General features: G+C 37.3%; 1 protein-coding gene across 1 annotated transcript in view; it reads left to right on the plus strand.

Annotated features, from left to right (window-relative positions):
- LOC111323146 (exosome RNA helicase MTR4) overlaps positions 1-18,170 on the plus strand; it is a 30,955-nt gene that overhangs the window by 3,170 nt on the left and 9,615 nt on the right. The window contains exons 5-24 of the mRNA XM_088739541.1: positions 287-347; positions 1,497-1,610; positions 1,875-1,907; positions 2,415-2,472; positions 2,935-3,059; positions 4,041-4,139; positions 5,071-5,170; positions 6,568-6,699; positions 7,191-7,270; positions 7,447-7,557; positions 7,929-8,030; positions 8,964-9,089; positions 10,844-10,994; positions 13,158-13,270; positions 13,444-13,503; positions 14,085-14,153; positions 14,996-15,124; positions 16,339-16,449; positions 16,624-16,716; positions 17,262-17,357. Coding sequence (XP_088595667.1) covers positions 287-347; positions 1,497-1,610; positions 1,875-1,907; positions 2,415-2,472; positions 2,935-3,059; positions 4,041-4,139; positions 5,071-5,170; positions 6,568-6,699; positions 7,191-7,270; positions 7,447-7,557; positions 7,929-8,030; positions 8,964-9,089; positions 10,844-10,994; positions 13,158-13,270; positions 13,444-13,503; positions 14,085-14,153; positions 14,996-15,124; positions 16,339-16,449; positions 16,624-16,716; positions 17,262-17,357 — 1,963 coding nt within the window. The remainder of the gene's footprint in view (positions 1-286; positions 348-1,496; positions 1,611-1,874; positions 1,908-2,414; positions 2,473-2,934; positions 3,060-4,040; positions 4,140-5,070; positions 5,171-6,567; positions 6,700-7,190; positions 7,271-7,446; positions 7,558-7,928; positions 8,031-8,963; positions 9,090-10,843; positions 10,995-13,157; positions 13,271-13,443; positions 13,504-14,084; positions 14,154-14,995; positions 15,125-16,338; positions 16,450-16,623; positions 16,717-17,261; positions 17,358-18,170) is intronic.

Consider the following 18,170-nt stretch of genomic DNA (forward strand, 5'->3'; position numbering starts at 1 on the left):
TATAAAGAATTTGTGAACAAAGATTCAAGCAATTGTCAAACTTTCTTGTAGCCTTCTATCCTGTCCCCCCTGTCCCATTCGAGTCCTGCCTGAGCAGTAGATTTTCACTAACAGCAACTATATATTTCCTCATAAATTTATTTTGGAGAGTTTCTCTCAAGGGCCTGAACCTGGACCATTCGACCAGAGCTCTAATTTGGAAACTAACCTTTAAGCCATTTTACTTCCTTTCAGCTTAGCACAGTGTATACATTGTAAATAAACTACCGTTGGTTATTGTTGTTAGGTATGCTATTGCAATGTCTCTTAAGAACAAGCAGAGAGTAATTTACACTACACCTATCAAGGTAAGAAAGGAGTGGAGCAGAATCCTGCTTTTTAAAATTACTGGTTTCTTGAAACTCTAGGTAACTGGAACCGAAACTGGCCTTCTTCTCTCCATGCAATGCTATAACCCCCTCCTTAATTTTGTTTAAATGAGGCTAAATGAAATTTAGGCAAGGTTAAAATCAAGGCATGATGGTCAGCAGAGGGCATGCTGCGGGGCATCCCCTTTGCAATTGCAGGGTCACGAGGTTTTCAGTATGTTTTGTAAATGTGAAGTGGCATCATTTTGCTGCGAAAGAATTTTAAAGTATTAGTCAAGTACACAGAGCCATACAAAATACAATAAAATTTCACGATATTATGAGATTGTCGCGAATCCTAACGTGAGCCGCCTCTGGTGCTCCCACCCTCCCTCCTCTTTGACGGGCCAAGAGCAAGTAAGTATAAAACAATTCCACTGACTTGTCAATGTGACGGGTGCCAGGGGGGTGGACCGAGGTTGTGTTGCCATGGTAACCTCCCTGCTGTGGGTAGTCAGCGCGACTGCCACAGTGCTACGGCACCTTCTTCCAAGCTCATCAGTGCCGATGAGTTTAATTTTAGAAATTTGGATTAATTGCGCTTGAAAAAGAAATATCTATCTTATACTGAAATCCTGAGGCGGATCCAAGGGTGGTCCAGGTGGTTCAGTTGAACTCTCTTAATTGTCAAATGCTGGAAATCATGTTTCCAAAGACCTAATTTTCAAAATCTCCCTGGAGAGCATGCCCTTGGACAATTCTCCAAACCCCCCTTGATTGAAACCTGGATCTGTCCCAGAAATCCTCCATAAAAGGATTCTCCTAAAATCTGTTAGATGTGTTTTATTGTAGTTATGTAATTTTGTAGTTTATATACTATGATTTTCAGTTGAGTGAGGCATGATGGGAAATTTGGTAACCACATTTTGATGTTAGAATGGAGTTATTGTCATGGGCAACTGGCTCTGTTTGCAGTGGTAATGTGTTATTTGACCTCTCTCGGAGGGCTTTCACATTTAAAAGTTGGGGACATGCGGCTTTTAAATTTGGAAATGAGGAAGATTGCCAGTGACATCAACCAAACAATCATACCACCCATGAGTTGTAGAGCACTTAATCATTATTGTTTGTTCTGCAATGTTTTGCAAGGCTCTCAGTAACCAAAAATACCGTGAGTTGTATGAGGAGTTCCAGGATGTTGGTCTTATGACAGGAGATGTGACAATAAATCCCAGTGCAAGTGCCTTAGTCATGACCACAGAGGTACATTTTTGAGTTGTTTTGTATCTGAGAGTTTCATGGTTCTGGTTAACAATAACTGCTTTTAAAAATGAGTTGTTCAGTCAGGGATGTTATGGGAAGGCCAGTGTTAGTTGGCTCACTTACAGAAAATGTCGACTACATATGGATTGAAGCTTCATTATTTTGAACATTGATTTGTATCTCATGCAACAAGTTGTTGATGAAGTATTTTACAAAATTTTTCAGTTTTTTTTTGTCTGATACTTGACTTGTGATTGCTTCTAGATTTTGAGAAATATGCTGTACAGAGGCTCTGAGGTTAGGAATCAGATAGAAAACTGCCATTATATGAAGTATTTCTGAGAGTGTTTGAATTGATTCTTTCACTCTCAAGTTCTAACAGGACACTTCTTCATTGGTCTTTTCTGTAAAGCTTTCCCCAAGGTCTTCTTATTAAATGCTCCTATACAATTCCTATGATGCAAGTGTGGAGAATTTGTTGTTGGATCAACTAATAATCCCCTTATTGATATTTTGCTATATTCTCAGCACTTGTCTGCTTGACATTGCTATTGTAATGAGAAAATCTGTCTGGTCACTCATGCAGGGAGTTTAAGGATTAAATTACATAATGTTCTCTTGTTGATATTTTTCTTTGGGATGTAAGGAGAAATTACTTTTTGTTCAATCGTGGGGGGCAAAACAATCAATGAATGAAGCTGGTTCTGAAATTTCACTCCTTTTGAGTATGATGACAAAGCTTTGGGAGGTCTCTACTTACATGTAGAACTGAAATCTAGTGTTTGTCTTTACTTTCACCAATAGGTCATGAGGGAAGTAGCGTGGGTTGTCTTTGATGAGATTCACTATATGCGTGATAAAGGTGGGTGTACACGAATTAAAGTGAATCTTTTGATAATGATACTGATAATCATGATTATACAGATGATAAAGGTGGGTGTACACGAATTAAAGTGAATCTTTTGATAATGATACTGATAATCATGATTATACAGATAGTGTATTGGTTTTTGATTTGAAATCACTCAGGGTTTAAATTTAGGGCCAGTTATTTAAACAAAGTTTAGCTGTTGTTATACAAAACTGCACTCTAAACTATCTTCTCTTTAGCTGAACCTTTTATCTGAACATTTATTTTTGTAAACTCTGTCAAGAGGGCCAAAAGCTAACAGTTGAAGGACATTTATTTAATTAAATCAACCCTCTGATAGCAAATGCCTGAGGTCCATTGCTTGGGTTGGTCCTTGCTTGAGTAACCGTCCCTTTCTGTGACTGTTACGTTTTTTTTTAATGATTCTTGACCTAGTTTTCATTTTGTTGTTAGAACGAGGTGTGGTGTGGGAGGAAACCATCATTCTTCTTCCAGACAATGTACATTATGTGTTTCTCTCTGCTACAATTCCAAATGCCAGACAGTTTGCTGAATGGATTGCACACCTCCACAAACAGGTAAACAAATTATTGTCAGCACCTTTCTTATCTAGACATCAGCTTCTCTGCTGGATTAAATGATTTCTTTTTTAAGATGGTTTAGTTGTTGTAGAGAACTTGGAACCACACATCTACAGACTGAGTGTATTTTATGGTGGCAAACAAACAAGCTAGCTGTCTTAGTTAGAATTATATGGTTCACTAAATCTTATGGGTTTAGCTGGACAGTTACTCAAGTCCTTTTGAGCTAAGCTGCATTTAACCCTCTAAACAGCCCTTTAACTTTATTATATCAACTAAGTTGAAATTGTGAATTAGCTTCCATGAATAGTTAAAGAGCTGATGTTTTGAGTGTTAGCCCTTCATCAGAGGGAAACTTTCACTCTGACAAAGGGCTAAATTTTTCACTCTATGAAGGGTTAACGCTTGAAATGTCAGCTTTTTAACTCTTCATGGTGGCCAATTCACAATTTCAACTTAGCTAATATAACGAAATTTCCTTGTTACCCCCACTGACGCAGCACCACAGTTTCCTTAGAAACTTATCCCCTTTATTCCTTAGCCCTTAAACCCCTTAGAGGGACTAACAACTAATTTATCCTTACAATATCACCCCTGAATCACACATTAAGATTACAAGAATTAAGGAAATGATCACCAACCAACGAAGCTCTTGATTGTTAAACAAATTCTCCTTGTCAGCACCTTAGGAAATGTATAGAGAACAGTATGAAGAATATGCATTCTGAGTCATGGGATAAATGGCTATGTACCCGGTCTCATATTTTCCCTTGCTGTAATACTCCTGAATCATTCATTAAGATTATAAGAATCAAGGAAAGTATTGCAAACCTAAGAAGCTTTGACTGTTGAACAAGCCCTCCTTGTCAGTATCAAAGTAAATGTATACCGACCTACTTTTCCCAACCTCATCCAGTAATGGTTCATTAGATGTGTTCTGCACAGAATGATATGTAATGCATGTTTGTTGTTTTGCAGCCATGTCATGTGGTTTATACAGACTTCAGGCCAACACCTCTTCAACATTACATTTACCCAGCTGGTGGAGATGGTCTTTTCCTTGTTGAAGATGAAAAGGTATGTGTTTGATCCATAAAGGGATGTGAAAAAGGCTTCACATCAGGCAACAATGGGTATGTTGCTGCTGGTATGGAAAGATTGAAGTATTTTGGGTATACTTCTATTTTTGGACATCTATTTCTCTTTACCATCTACACCATGCTTTCCTGAAATGGTTTTTCCTCATTTGGGGGCTATATCATGAATTTCTGTCTTTTGTTTTCCTCTTGACCTGTATGCATGGTAATTTTTTGGTGTAAATGATCTCACATGACAGTCAAGTCATGTACGTGAAGGTTTAACCCTTCAACACCCCCTATGAGTGACTAACAACTAATTTCTCCTTACAATATCACCCCTGAATCAAACATTAAGGTCAGGAGAATAAAGGAAATGATCACCAGCTAAAGAAGCTCTTTAACCGGTTAGAGTGCCGGATTGTGTTGTGCGGGAGGTTGGGAGTTCGAGCCCTGGCCGGACTGATACTCATGGTCTTAAAATAAGTGAGGAGAATTTGCTACCTTTCTAAAATAAAAAAATGCATAAATATTCAAGTCTTCTCGGATAAGGACGAATAAACCGCAGGCCCCGTCTCCTGCAGGGTTAGGGGTAGGAGTCGTTAATTTCCCACGCACGAGATTACTGTGTAGTGGATGTCCTCCCCTGGGGTGGGATGGGTGGGAATTGGACTTGAAAAGCCCCCATGGGGAGTGGTCTACTAATGTATGTATGTATGTATTGTTCAACAAATTTAAAAAAGTGAATTGTGAACAGTAGGGGGAATGTACATGCTGATGTTAGGGTGCAAAGGATCAATCTTAGCTAGAAAATTTATTTCAGGCTTTCTTTGTTATTACTAAATTTATATGTATACTTAAAAGTTTATTTTGTCTGGTAACATGAGAAGCCTCCAGCCTTTTCAATTTCTGTTAATTTTTTGTTCTATTAGGGAGAGTTTCGGGAAGAGAATTTTCAAAAGGCCATGGCTGTTATAAGAGAAGGAGGAACTGACCCACGGACCCTAAGAGGAAGGAAAGGGGGAACTAAAGGTGTGTGTGTGTGTGTGTGTGTGTGTGTGTGTGTGTGTGTGTGTGTGTGTGGGGGTGTGTGTGTGGGTGTGTGTGTGTGGGTGTGTGTGTGTGTGTGTGTGTGTGTGTGTGTGTGGGTGTGTGTGTGTGTGGATGGGTGTGTATGGGTGTGTGTGGGTGTGGGTGTGTGTGTGTGTGTGTGGATGGGTGTGTGTGTGAGTGAGTGTGTGTGTGGGTGTGGGGGTGTGGGTGTGGGTGTGTGTGTGTGTGTGTGTGTGTGTGTCTGGACAATTTTATGAATCACAGATAGTATCAGCTGATTTGTAAATTGTTAAATAAGTGCATTTTGTTTTTCATCTTACACCATTTGATTCCCCAATGGCTGTCAACTCATTAACTTGATGATAATTGATCTACTCACCACTGACTTTGAAGTCGCTAAATTTTGTTTGCTCAAATAAAGATAGATAGATAGATGGATAGTTTATTGACTAAAATCATAGCAGCCATACGCTGAATTATGTGAGCACCTAACCAAGATTTCACTGTCCACGAAACACCCACTTTGTTGTCAAGGGAAAACCCTGAACACGTACAGTCGTCAGTTTTGAATCTTCTTTAATTAAGTATGGTTTGACTGAAAGCAATCAATTATAATAATTTGAAAGGAAATCAAATGAAATGATAAAATAAATGATGGTTGAACTTACAGATGTTTCCTCTGACGGAGTGAAAATCGAAGAAACGCGAAAGCTATTGATGACTGTAATCTATCACATCGAGCAGGGTTAACCTCAACTCTAAATAAAACTAAATCGGAAGTTACGTCAGCTGCACAAGTCCGTAGCACAAAGTTTGAATCTGAAAAATTATGTCTAGCTTACAATCACTAATATATGTAAATATATATATAATTTATATAAATGTTGTAGGTCAATTTGTTCTTCAGGTAAATTTGTTTCAAACTAGGTTATTTCAATCTCAACTTAGGTCAGTTGCTGATGTCTGTCTGTTTTTTTTTTTTTTGGCTGTGTTGAAATGTCTGGAACCTGAAATTATACTAAAACAATTATTCACCTCAGGTTCCAGACATTTCAACACAGCCAAAAAAAAACCAGACAGACAGACATCAGCAACTGACCTAGGTTGAGATCAAATTAACTTAGTTTGAAACAAATTTACCTAAAGAACAAATTGACCTACAACATAATTATTTATATAAATACAATAAAAAAACTATAAGGACCCTATAATAATTATAATATTATGATATACAAAGCACAAGGCAAGCAACAAACATTTCTTGACAAATAATAAACATACCTGATCAAATGTCTTTTTGTTTTTCTCTGAATCAGTATTAATAGTCAAGGGAGATTGAAAATTGCAGAGTTGCTAACTTTTGGGATTTATTTCAGGTCCTTCAAACTGTTTCAAAATTGTCAAAATGATCATGGAGAGGAATTTCCAGCCTGTGATTATCTTTAGCTTTAGCAAGAAAGAATGTGAGGCATATGCTTTGCAGATGTCTAAACTGGACTTTAATTCAGGTGAGATAATGAAAAATATTGTATTCTATGAACTTCAAGATACATGTATGGTAGCTTACTGAGGGGGAGGGGGTTGGGAGTACTAGCTTGCATGTTGGACATCAGATTAAAAAGTCTGAGTCTAATCCTGGGTCAGATACTTAACCCTTTAACTATCAAGAGTGACGAAGACTGAATTTCTCCTTACAATATCAGTGCACTATCAAGCAGACAAGTGATGAGAATAAAGAAAAATATCAATTAAGGGATTATTAGTTGATCCAATTCCTTATTCTCCAAACTAAAACCATGAGAATTGTGTGGCAGAGAATGGGAGGATTGCTAAAGAGTACTTGGTTTAAAAAGGTTTAAGCATATTGCAGTGCCTTTCTCTAACCAGGGGTACAGCAATATTCTGGGAGGTGCACCTGCAGTGTTCCTGCAGTGTGATGACTGAAAGTTGTTTTTCAATGGAAGTTGAAAAACAACCTGTAGCTCATTTCTTTTTCTAGGTCAAGAGAAGAAGTTGGTGGAAGAGGTGTTCAACAATGCTATTGACTGTTTATCAGATGAGGACAAAACTCTTCCTCAGGTAAAATCATTTTTTCCCTTACAAACCAGCATTATCATGAAATTTCTTTAATTTGCAAGACAGCGCAGTAGATAGTGTATACATTTCCCAGTTTAGCTGCTCTTGGAGCAATTCCCTGGACAGGATATAAATTACGTCAATGTCAGTCTAAATTAGAGAATTACTTCAAATTTTAGGTAGAACATGTGCTTCCCCTGCTGAAGCGTGGTATTGGCATTCATCACTCTGGACTTCTTCCAATTTTAAAGGAGACCATTGAAATTCTCTTCTCGGAAGGGTTAATTAAGGTAAGTGTTCTGATTTTGGTTTTCCTTTCTGGCAGGTTGTTTAACAACCCAGTCCGTCCCAGTTATTCTCAATTGGCTTCTAATCTACTGCCTTGTCTACCAAAGTATATGAATTGAAAGAGAGCATCAAATACACGTATGGATCCATTTTTTCTTAATTTAGAGAAATTTCCAAGTAATGTGCAGCCTAGTTATTATAATTGGAGGATGAATCTGGGTAGATTAAATGTGGAATCAGAAAATATCTCATTGAAATAAATGTAAACAGTTAAGAAATTTACATTGTGAACATACAGAATTGTAGTTATAATAATGATAATTATTACATGTAATTTTGCTGAGATGTTGTTGTTGTTGATTGTTCTTTTCAGGCTCTTTTTGCCACAGAAACATTTGCTCTTGGTCTTAACATGCCTGCAAGAACTGTTGTATTCACAAATGCCCGAAAGTTTGATGGAAAAGACTTCAGATTTGTGAGTAGATGTTGTAAATGGCATTAAATGTAACACAGCTTTAAGGCTGTTGGAGTATCCTGGGAAGGGAGATCAATTATATGCAATAAGCTGACTTTTCAAGCTCAATTAAACTCTAACTTATAATCCAAAGAAAAATCAGTTAACACTTGATATTCATGTAGAAAGAATGAAAGTATAGAGAAATGACATTTAAATTTACTGCAGCACATTACAGTACACCTTGCCTCTTTTCAATGGTGCACAATTGGGAAGAGAAAATTTGAGAGTTAAGATATTGAGAATGAAATTGGCACTCTTTTCTGATGGTGGCATTGGGGTCTCTGGGAAACCGCAAAACTGGAGAAAAAAACCTCCAAAACCGAAAAACAGACAAAAAAAGGCAGTAAAACTGAAAACCACGTGCAAACCTGACAAAACCACAACATTTTCACCTTTAAAGAGGTCAAAAAGGAAAAACTGAAAACTGCATCAGAGTTTTAGTGAAAACCGAAAACTAAATGCAAAAACACGTAAAATCCGCAAACCGCTCTGAACATCAAAACTGAAAAACTGAACCTTTTTGGCCCAAAAACTGAAAAACCAAACTAAAAACAGTCAAAACTGCAAAACTGAAAATTCGAAAGCCCCCCTCTATTCTGAATACTTTGATCTCTATGGTAATGTCTCTATTATTTTTTTTTTCCTGGATTGTTGTCAACAGTATTGGAGGGTTGGTATGGAAAAAGTAGCAACAGGGTAGAGTGGCAGTTTTCTTGGCCACAAATACAGCAAAAGCAATGGCAGTGCCCCTGCAAATCTCCCTGGGGCCTCCCACATCATAACAGTTTAACTGCTGCACAAACTGTTTTACATTTGCTCGAATTATATTCAACCTCAGTGATACATACCATGTTTAGATACTCAGTGCTATGATTAACTCTGATTTTTCAGATCACATCAGGAGAGTATATTCAAATGAGTGGCCGAGCAGGAAGGCGTGGCATTGATGACAGAGGAATAGTTATTTTGATAGTGGACGAAAAAATGGGACCTGATGTTGGAAAAGCAGTGTTAAAGGTATCTCACATTTCCATAGCTTTTGGTGAGGTAAAGGGTAATTTTTTAGACAAATCATCACCAGTAAAGATGAAATAAACAATTTTTAAAAATAGAGTTTCCAGATGGAAACTCGATTTTTAAAAATTGTTTATTTCATCTTTACATGCTCACTTTGGAGGCTGGTTGGCTGCATGTGATGCTTTAATGCATGTGATGCTTTAATGCATGTGATGCTTTAATGCATGTGATGCTTTAATGTGACAGCGTGATGCTGTTAGTGAGCTTCTATGCGCTAGCTGATGTTTGGCTGTGTAGCCGTGTGATGCAGTTCCAGTCAATACCCACTAATTGACCCTTGCTCACCATAGAGTCTCCTGTAACTCAGTGGTTAGAGCATCCGACTAGATCACGGAGGATCGTGGGTTCAAATCCCATCATCACCAGTAAATATATCTTATTAGATGTTTTGTTGTGTAGTATCGCTGAGTATTTTTACGAGTTGTGCCGTATTTTGACGACCCTGTAGGGTGAGTCAAAATACAAATAACGAGTAAAAATACTCAGCGATACTACACAACAAAACTTCTAATAAGTTATTTATTATCCAACACACCAAACTGTTATTTCAGTGTGGGCAAATTTTGTGGGTATTTATTTACGGGGAGTGTGTGACAGAAGTATGCGAAGCAGAATGGAATTGGCGCGTTGTTATGTTGCTGTTTCTATTTTCTTCAATAAATGAAAAAATCTCCATGTCGTCTAGCTGTTTTTCTTCGTTTGTTTCATCTAATAAACTTGGATCTATATTTGCCAGCCATTCTAACTCTTCGTCGTCAGAAATATGATTCAAATTGTCCGCCATTTTTTTTTTCGTAGCTACAATTCAACTCTTCGCTTATGCGATGTGAGGAAACCTGTTTAACCGGTACTCTAGAGTACAAATACAGTGTGATATTTGTACTCGTCTATGGTGTTATTTGTACTCTACGAAGTTTAGTTGGATAATAATAACTTTTAACCCTCTGACCCCTAACAGTGAAAAGCATCTAATTTCTCCTTACAATATCACCCGTGAATCACACATTAAGGTCAGGAGAATAAAGAAAATGATCACTAACCAAAGAAGTTCTTGATTGTTAAACAAATTCTCTTTATCAGCAGCTTAGGAAATGTATAGATAACAGTACTGAGAATATGCATACCAATGTTAGGGTGTAAAGAGTAATTAATTGTTAAAGACAAATCAGATAATTATGTCTACATATAAGTTGCTTTTGAGATCTCTTTTTTTTCATGCTGTTTTACTTTCTGTTTCACTAGCTTTATTTCCAAGAGTGATACAAATGTAACTTCTTGTCACAAAGTCAGTTCATTGTCAAGTGCAGAAGATGGAAAAAAAAAAAAACAGATCAGTCAGGGGCTATTGTTTGATTAAACATCAGCAGACACCATAATTATTTTTTCAATGCTAATAACCCTGTAACTCCCAAGATCTAATTATTAATTCTCCCTTCTGACTGCCATGCATTTCCTTGTACCTTAGTGATGAGAATTTGGTGTTATCAGTTGATCAATATAACAACTTCTACCTGATAAGTTGGAATATTCTCACCACCTGTTTGCTGGATAATGTATGGAGATGTTATAGGGAGAAGTTACATGTTCATCACTTTTGGGAGTCAAAGGTTAAAAGTGCAGCTATGGACAATGTAAGTTCATCAGTTAATCTTCAATTTCTTTCGTTTTACTGATGTTTTTTCTGTTTCCAACAGGGCCAAGCAGATCCACTAAACAGTGCTTTTCATCTCACTTACAACATGGTGTTGAACCTACTGCGTGTGGAAGAAGTAAATCCTGAGATTATGCTGGAGAAATCATTTTATCAATTTCAGAATTATGCCTCTGTTCCTGGCCTGATTGAAAGTAAGTGCTGCCCACAAGCTTTAAGTTGTAAATTGCAGCCAAAGGGATTGCAGACTTACATGTGTGTAATATGTGTGAAATACATTCAGGTTATACAGGACAAGACATGCACTGTTCACTGGTCACAGACTGTCCATGCACTGGGTTCAGTATGTGTTATTTTACAGCTTTATATGCAGTGATAGCATATCAAATAATGCATATAATGGAACCCCTTTAAACCGGACCCTCATTAAACCAGAATCCTCTCTTTACTGGATCTATTTTCGGCCCCAAAATCTCTGTCATATATTTTCTCTATTTTTAACCTAAGTAAACGGGAACCCCTCACTTCCGGAAACCGGACACTATTTTCACTCTGGAATCACGTACTGATAAAGAAATTGACCTTGTTAAACCGATGTGAAAGGTCTAAGCTTCCTGCCAAAATCAAGTCACATATTTTTAAATGTGATTAAAATTAAAATTATAATCATGCAGCTGTGAAATCCCAATCAGAAGGGAGAAACACGCATCAAATAATTACTCATTGTTCTAATGGTACTGAAGCAAAAAATCTAAAGTTGACAATCGTGCCACTGTTTTTGGGTTGATTGAATGACAACAACAGGGGTCCGGTTAATAGACTGTCCTGTTGTGGGTGAAATCACTTGCTAAAACAAACAAAGTAGCAAACATCACTGTGTCTGAGAGACCAGCTGCGAAACGCCAAAGAATTGAGTTATCGTTAGAGAAGAAAATTGAGTTGATCAAAATGTGGGGAGTCAGTGCCTAAAGCAACACTGTAGGCTCTAAGCGGTAAATTTGGGATCAGTAAATTTGGGATCAGTAAATCAACTGTAGGTGATATTTTGAAGAAGAAAGAAGTCTACAGGGCCGAGAATGGAAAAAATAGCAACCCCAATAATGGCAATCATATTACCCTGTGTGTAACACTGAATTTTTTTGTAAATCAAATAAAATGACTTTGAAAAGCTTCCATGGGATCCATACTGTTTGTTCCTCTACTGATGTGCTTTATTAGTACTTGTATATTATGTACCGGTACTTAGAGTCAGACAATACGTTATGCAGCATGAAATTACCATATGGGTAAAACAGTACACCGGACACCCCTCTAAACCGGACATTTCCTCCGGTCCCAAGGGTGTCCGGTTTAGAGGGGTTCCACTAGACGCTTACTGTGTGTAACTGTAGTCTACTTACCGTTAGACAATACATTATGCAGCATAAAATTACCATATGGGTAAAACAGTACACCGGACACCCCTCTAAACCGGACATTTCCTCCGGTCCCAAGGGTGTCCGGTTTAGAGGGGTTCCACTAGTCGCTTACTGTGTGTAACTGTAGTCTACTTACAGTTAGACAATACATTACGCGGCATTAAGTTGCCATATGGGTAAAACAGTGCACCGGACACCACTCTAAACCGGACATTTCCTCCGGTCCCAAGGGTGTCCGGTTTAGAGGGGTTCCACTAGTCGCTTACTGTGTGTAACTGTAGTCTACTTACAGTCAGACAATACATTATGCAGCATAAAATTACCATATGGGTAAAACAGTACACCAGACACCCCTCTAAACCGGACATTTCCTTTAGTCCCAAGGGTGTCTGGTTTAGAGGGGTTCCACTGGAGTCATTTACTGTGTGTAACAACAACAAGACTCTAGCATGTCATTTGCAGAATGCCTTGCTGGTTCTGTGTCATTTTTCCTGGTCATTCTTTCATCAGAGTTTGAATCAGTGTTGTACTTATGGTATTTCCTGGACTAAGTACCAGGAGGCTTATTTCAAATGGTGCCTTAAAGGGGGGTGCTTATTGGAAGGCCCTTATTATTCTTCTGCACTGATTCTGCTGATAGATAAAGAGATAGATATATAATTATAGATAAAGTGGCAACAGAAACATGTTTTCTTGTAAGCCTATGACTGAAGAAATTGAGGAGTGCTGGGTGCTTATTTGAAATTGTGGCCAATGGAGCGAGTACTTATTGGTAGGAGGTTGCTTATTAAAAATGGCACTTATTTGTGGAAATGGGGTGTAAGCAACCAGAGGATTGGTTTGAAAGTATTAAGCGATATCATTTTGTTGTTACAATTTTGGTGCATGGGTGTCTTTCGTGGGTAAATCCATTGTTCTCTTTTTCTTTGTCATTTAAAGAGCTCAAAGATCTTGAAACCCAGAAGGAATCTTTGGAAATCCAAAATGAAGAATCTATTATGTCGTACTACAAAATGAGACAACAGATTAAGAGACTTGGGGAGGACATGCTGGTTGGTATACCCGTGACTGTTGTTAATTTTGCTAGTCAGAGCACTTTTCTTTCACTTATCTCCTTGCTTTAATTTTCACAGTTAGAATAAGGTACAGAAAATAGATGAAAAGTAATGATTAATATTAATTTTTGTTATCAACCTGCTTTTATTTCTTCTTATTTATATTAAAGGCTTATGTTCATCAACCTAAGTATTGCCTGCCTTTTATGCAACCTGGAAGGTTGGTCGAGGTAAGGAATATTGTTATTTAACAATTATTCACCGAAGGCGAGGTGAATATCGTCAGATAATCCCCGAGATGAAGTCGAGGGGATTATTCGACAATGTTCACCGAACCTTAGGTGAATAATTGTGTTAGTATTATTTCAGAGCTGAACAACAGAGAAATTTCTAAAATCACAACATTTTAGTAACATTTATTAACATTTTATTTTAACATTTTACATAAACTGCGTGGAGTGGTTTATATAGTGGCATCATATAAGGAACAGCTCGACCAATCAGATTTCTGGAAACTCTTTGCTCAGCTCTGAAATTATACTAATAACAGTTATTAATGAGGAAAAAGAAACAGAGTTTTATGGAAAAAATTCTTCTTATGTCATTGAAAACAAAACTAAAACCACTGTATGTTTACTTCTTTAAAAATTTAAAATGCCAGTAATAGGGGTTACTTTAACATCACTTTATAGTAGGAGGAGTTAAAAAGCTAATCTCTAATTTAATCCTTCTTGCATGTATTTTGTTGATTTGTTCTTCTTTGTTCTGTTGCTTTGAGTAACTTGATTAATTATATATTGTTATTTTGTAGGTTAAAAATAATGACATTTACTTTGGATGGGGAGTGGTTCTCAATTTCCAGAAGAAAGCCAATCAAAAGGTATTCATTGGATTATATGATATTATTGAAGCACCCAGACCTCCAGAAATTATTATGCAGTGAGTGGTTTAAACCTGGAAATAACAGAAGATTTTTTAAGTCTTATTGCAGTTGTACTAAGAAGGACTGTTGCCAATAGTAGTGATTGACATTTTTATTAACAACAGTCACCATATATAGCAGAACTGCTCATCAGAGAGAGTGACTTGGTTTTTTCTTAGGTATTTGTTCTTTATCAAGTTAATAAAATCTGCTCTTGAGACAAGAGGACCTCTCTGCTATACACTGTTACAGTGGCTAATTCCTGTTCAATTAGAGTGACTTGAATTTATTACTCCTCCAGGATGGGAAGCCATTCCATCCCAGGGTTACCCCCCTAGCATTTGGTCAGATTTCCCTCACAGTTCTTCTGCCACCCATTTGTATTCATGAACTGTGGGTTAGTGGTGATGTGTCTCTCCTATGGACACAACACATTGGCCCAAGTAGGGGTTAGCATCTGTATAGTACCAGAGTTTGTCACTAAGTGCTGCTTGCTATTGAAATTTTCCTGATGAAAAAGTGGTGATTTGTGGCTGAATTTTTCTGCCAGTGATCCAGTGGTAAAGCACAACAGCCACTTCTGAGGTTACACACTTAACAATCATTCACTGCCTTTGAGCCTCCTCACTTGAAATTTGTACTGGCAGTGTAATTTCTTAGCTACAACCCTGCAGCACCTCTCAACTAGAAGTTAAGAAAGCCAAGCTATAGGCTATGGGGTCTCCCACAGTTTAATCTTATCATGACAACGAGTAGAAGTTTTATTGGAAATAATACTGTTGTTTAAATCACTTTCACAGAGTGGTCCAACACAAGGGGAGACTTTGTATGTGTTGGAAGTGTTGCTTAATTGTTCCAGTCAGCCAGTGAAGTCTGCAGATGGCGACACACCTCAGCCGTGTAGGCCTGATGAAAAAGGAGAAATGCAGGTTAATCTGTGATTCAGAATTTACTGAGTTGATAAACATGTTTTTCAGATAAAATGTGGCAGCCTTTATTGTCTTGTAACATTTTTAAAGAGGCATTTTTTTCAGGGTGGCATCTGTTTGTCCCTCGAAACTTCATAGGAATGTGAAGTCTTAACCATTTAAACACCAAGATTAACCAGTATCTAATTTCTCTTAACTCTTAATTCCTCCATAACTCCCAGGATCTCATAAATAATTCACCTTACTGTCTTCTCTACAATTCTCATGATGTTAGCTCAGAGAATTTGGTATTGGATCAACCAATAATCTCCTGATCGATATTTTTCTGTATTCTCATCCCTTGTCTGCTTGAAATTGTATTGATATTGTAAGGAGAAATTCTGCTTTGGTCATTCATGGGACTTGAAGGGTTGAGTAATACTGCTGATTCATTTGTTAAGATAATGAGAATAAAGGAAAAGATTGCCAACCTTGGAAGCTTTGATTATTAAACAAATTCTCCTTGACAGTACCATTGAAAATGTATGGAGAGCAGTACAGAGAATATGGATACTGTAAATCCTCTAATAAGCGCCCCCCCGGTACTTTGGGGGGGTGGCTTGTGGCTTATTAGAGGGGGGTGTATTGATTTAGCCTGATGTTCACTACCAGGATACGCATGAAGTTGGAAGTCAAGCAGCTGACAATAACGAACTCAATTTTCTGATCTAATTCTCTCAATGGACCTTGCTTAGCCCTGTTATATTTTATGTATTGCTCTGTAATTTCGGTATACTGTACTCTATTGATGCCAACATGATAACATCAATCAATCATTCACCATAATCAATTTTAATTGACAAACTAAAAGTACAGTTTATGAATAAATTTATTGTACTTACTGACATGGAGTGTTAATTTAATTTTTTTAAGGGGGAAGGGTGGGGGGCCCTAATAGAGGGGGGTTAATAAATTTCTTTCTCTAAAAGAGGGGGGCTCATGAAGGGGGGGCTTATTAGAAGGGGGACTTATGAATGGGGGGCTTATTAGAAGGGGGACTTATGAGGGGGGGCTTATTAGAGGGGGCTTATTAGAAGGGGGACTTATGAAGGGGGGCTTATTAGAGGGGGGGATTAATAGAGGATTTATGGTAATAATGTTAGGATGAAAAGGGATAAGGAACAGTGAGGCATAGTTGTATGCATAGCATGAAATTTTGGATTTTTTTTTCCCAGGTTGTACCCATTTTGTTACAATTGGTGAAAGCAATAAGCAGTGTCAGGCTGTACATTCCTAAAGATTTGAGGTCACTTGATAGTAGACAGAGTGTTGGCAAATCAATCAAGGTTGGTACCTGATAATTGTTATACTGGCAGCAAAGGTATCGGGTAACTTGCACAGTACCTTAAGAATTCAGGTTACTCCATTTAAAGGATCTAGAACATTAAGGAAGTAATAAAGGAAAGGAGTATCAGCCATTGAAAGCAAATTAAGTTTTTGCATTGGTTTTGTTTCAACAGGAAGTACAACGTCGATTCCCAGATGGCCTACCAATGCTGGATCCTATAGAAGACATGGGAATCAAAGATGATGGATTAAAGTCTGTTATAAGGGTGAGTGTAATGAAAGCTTCTGTTGTAAGTTAATGTTTTTTTTTTAATTTTAACAATAGAATTTTGATTCTGATTATAAAAGCTAAATATTCTATACCTGGCCTGCTCTGATGAAGGGTTATCCTAGGTTTGATAATGATATCCAAATAAAAATTTTAGTCTTAAATTTGGGGGTTGTATGATGAGATCTTATGGAGGATAAGTTAAAAAAAATTATTTCATATTTCTTCGTCCAAGTGTAGCTATTTGTGCTTGTTTTGGAACTTAGATTGGTCACAAGTCTTTATTATATTCTGATCAATAGAGAGAACATGTAATGTTGAAGGCAGCAAAAATTTGAGGGTCAAAAAAAATTAATAGAGAGGCCCACTAAACATCCCCTGTTCAGGCAAGGAGTTTGTGAACAGAGAACAGGTCTTAAGTGATTTGCCAAAATCAGGCCTTAGAAATTGGGATGGTGTAGCATGCTCTCTCTGGCTTATTGGATTTTGTTCTCAATGTTTCCCTCTTGATTATAATTGTTTTCTTAATGTCCTCTCAAACAGAAAATAGAGAGTTTAGAGCATAGAATGTACACTCATCCAATGCACAAAGATCCCTCTCTGAAATCCCTGTACAGTTTATGCGAGAAGAAAGCACAGGTAAAACATTGTATGGTGTCTGAACTCATCATTACAGTACTGTGAAAAAACAAAACTATGATCAGCTAAATATTATTTTCACAATAAACGTTGCAGACAAAGTTGGGGTGTTCATTGTTTGGGAGTTAGTTTGTCACTACATTTTTTTTAAAGAAATTGGAAGTTTAAATAAATCAATCACTACATATACATAAATTCATAATTAAATTTTGCATTCAAGATTATGTTTAGTCATATATCATCATTTATTATATAGATACTGATGAAATACCAGGATTTCTCCTTTTACTAAAAAATCATATCTTCACTGCACAGTGAAGATACTAGTTCTATCTTTCACGTGTGAGGATATTGGTGTGGCCATGGTTACCAACATAATTACCCGATTGCTGTTTCGAAAATGAATAAAAAAAGTTGTCTTTTATGTGGAAATCTCATCAGTATCTATATAATAAACAGAACATTACATGGCTGCTGCGCTCACTCGTGAGAGATAGTTTCAGCACTCGAAGATAAAATTCGTATCCCCGCACGGCCATGTAGTATCCTCTATTTATCCATCCACTCCCGATATCTTGAGTAATTCTCCTTACTCTCTGTCATACAATTCTTATGATTTTAGTGCAGAGAATCTGTTATTGGATCATCTGATAGATGACTTTTTTTTTATTCTCATCACTTGTCTGCTTAATATTGATTTCACATTGTAAGGAGAATTTTTGTGTTAAGAGCCCAGCAAGTATAGTAACTGAGTATTGTGGATGATCCCAGCTGCTTGTTTGTATTTTTAATGGTGCTTTTATCAAACAGAAG

The sequence above is a fragment of the Stylophora pistillata genome, chromosome 11 (assembly GCF_964205215.1).
Source record: "Stylophora pistillata chromosome 11, jaStyPist1.2, whole genome shotgun sequence".
NCBI lineage: Eukaryota > Metazoa > Cnidaria > Anthozoa > Scleractinia > Pocilloporidae > Stylophora > Stylophora pistillata.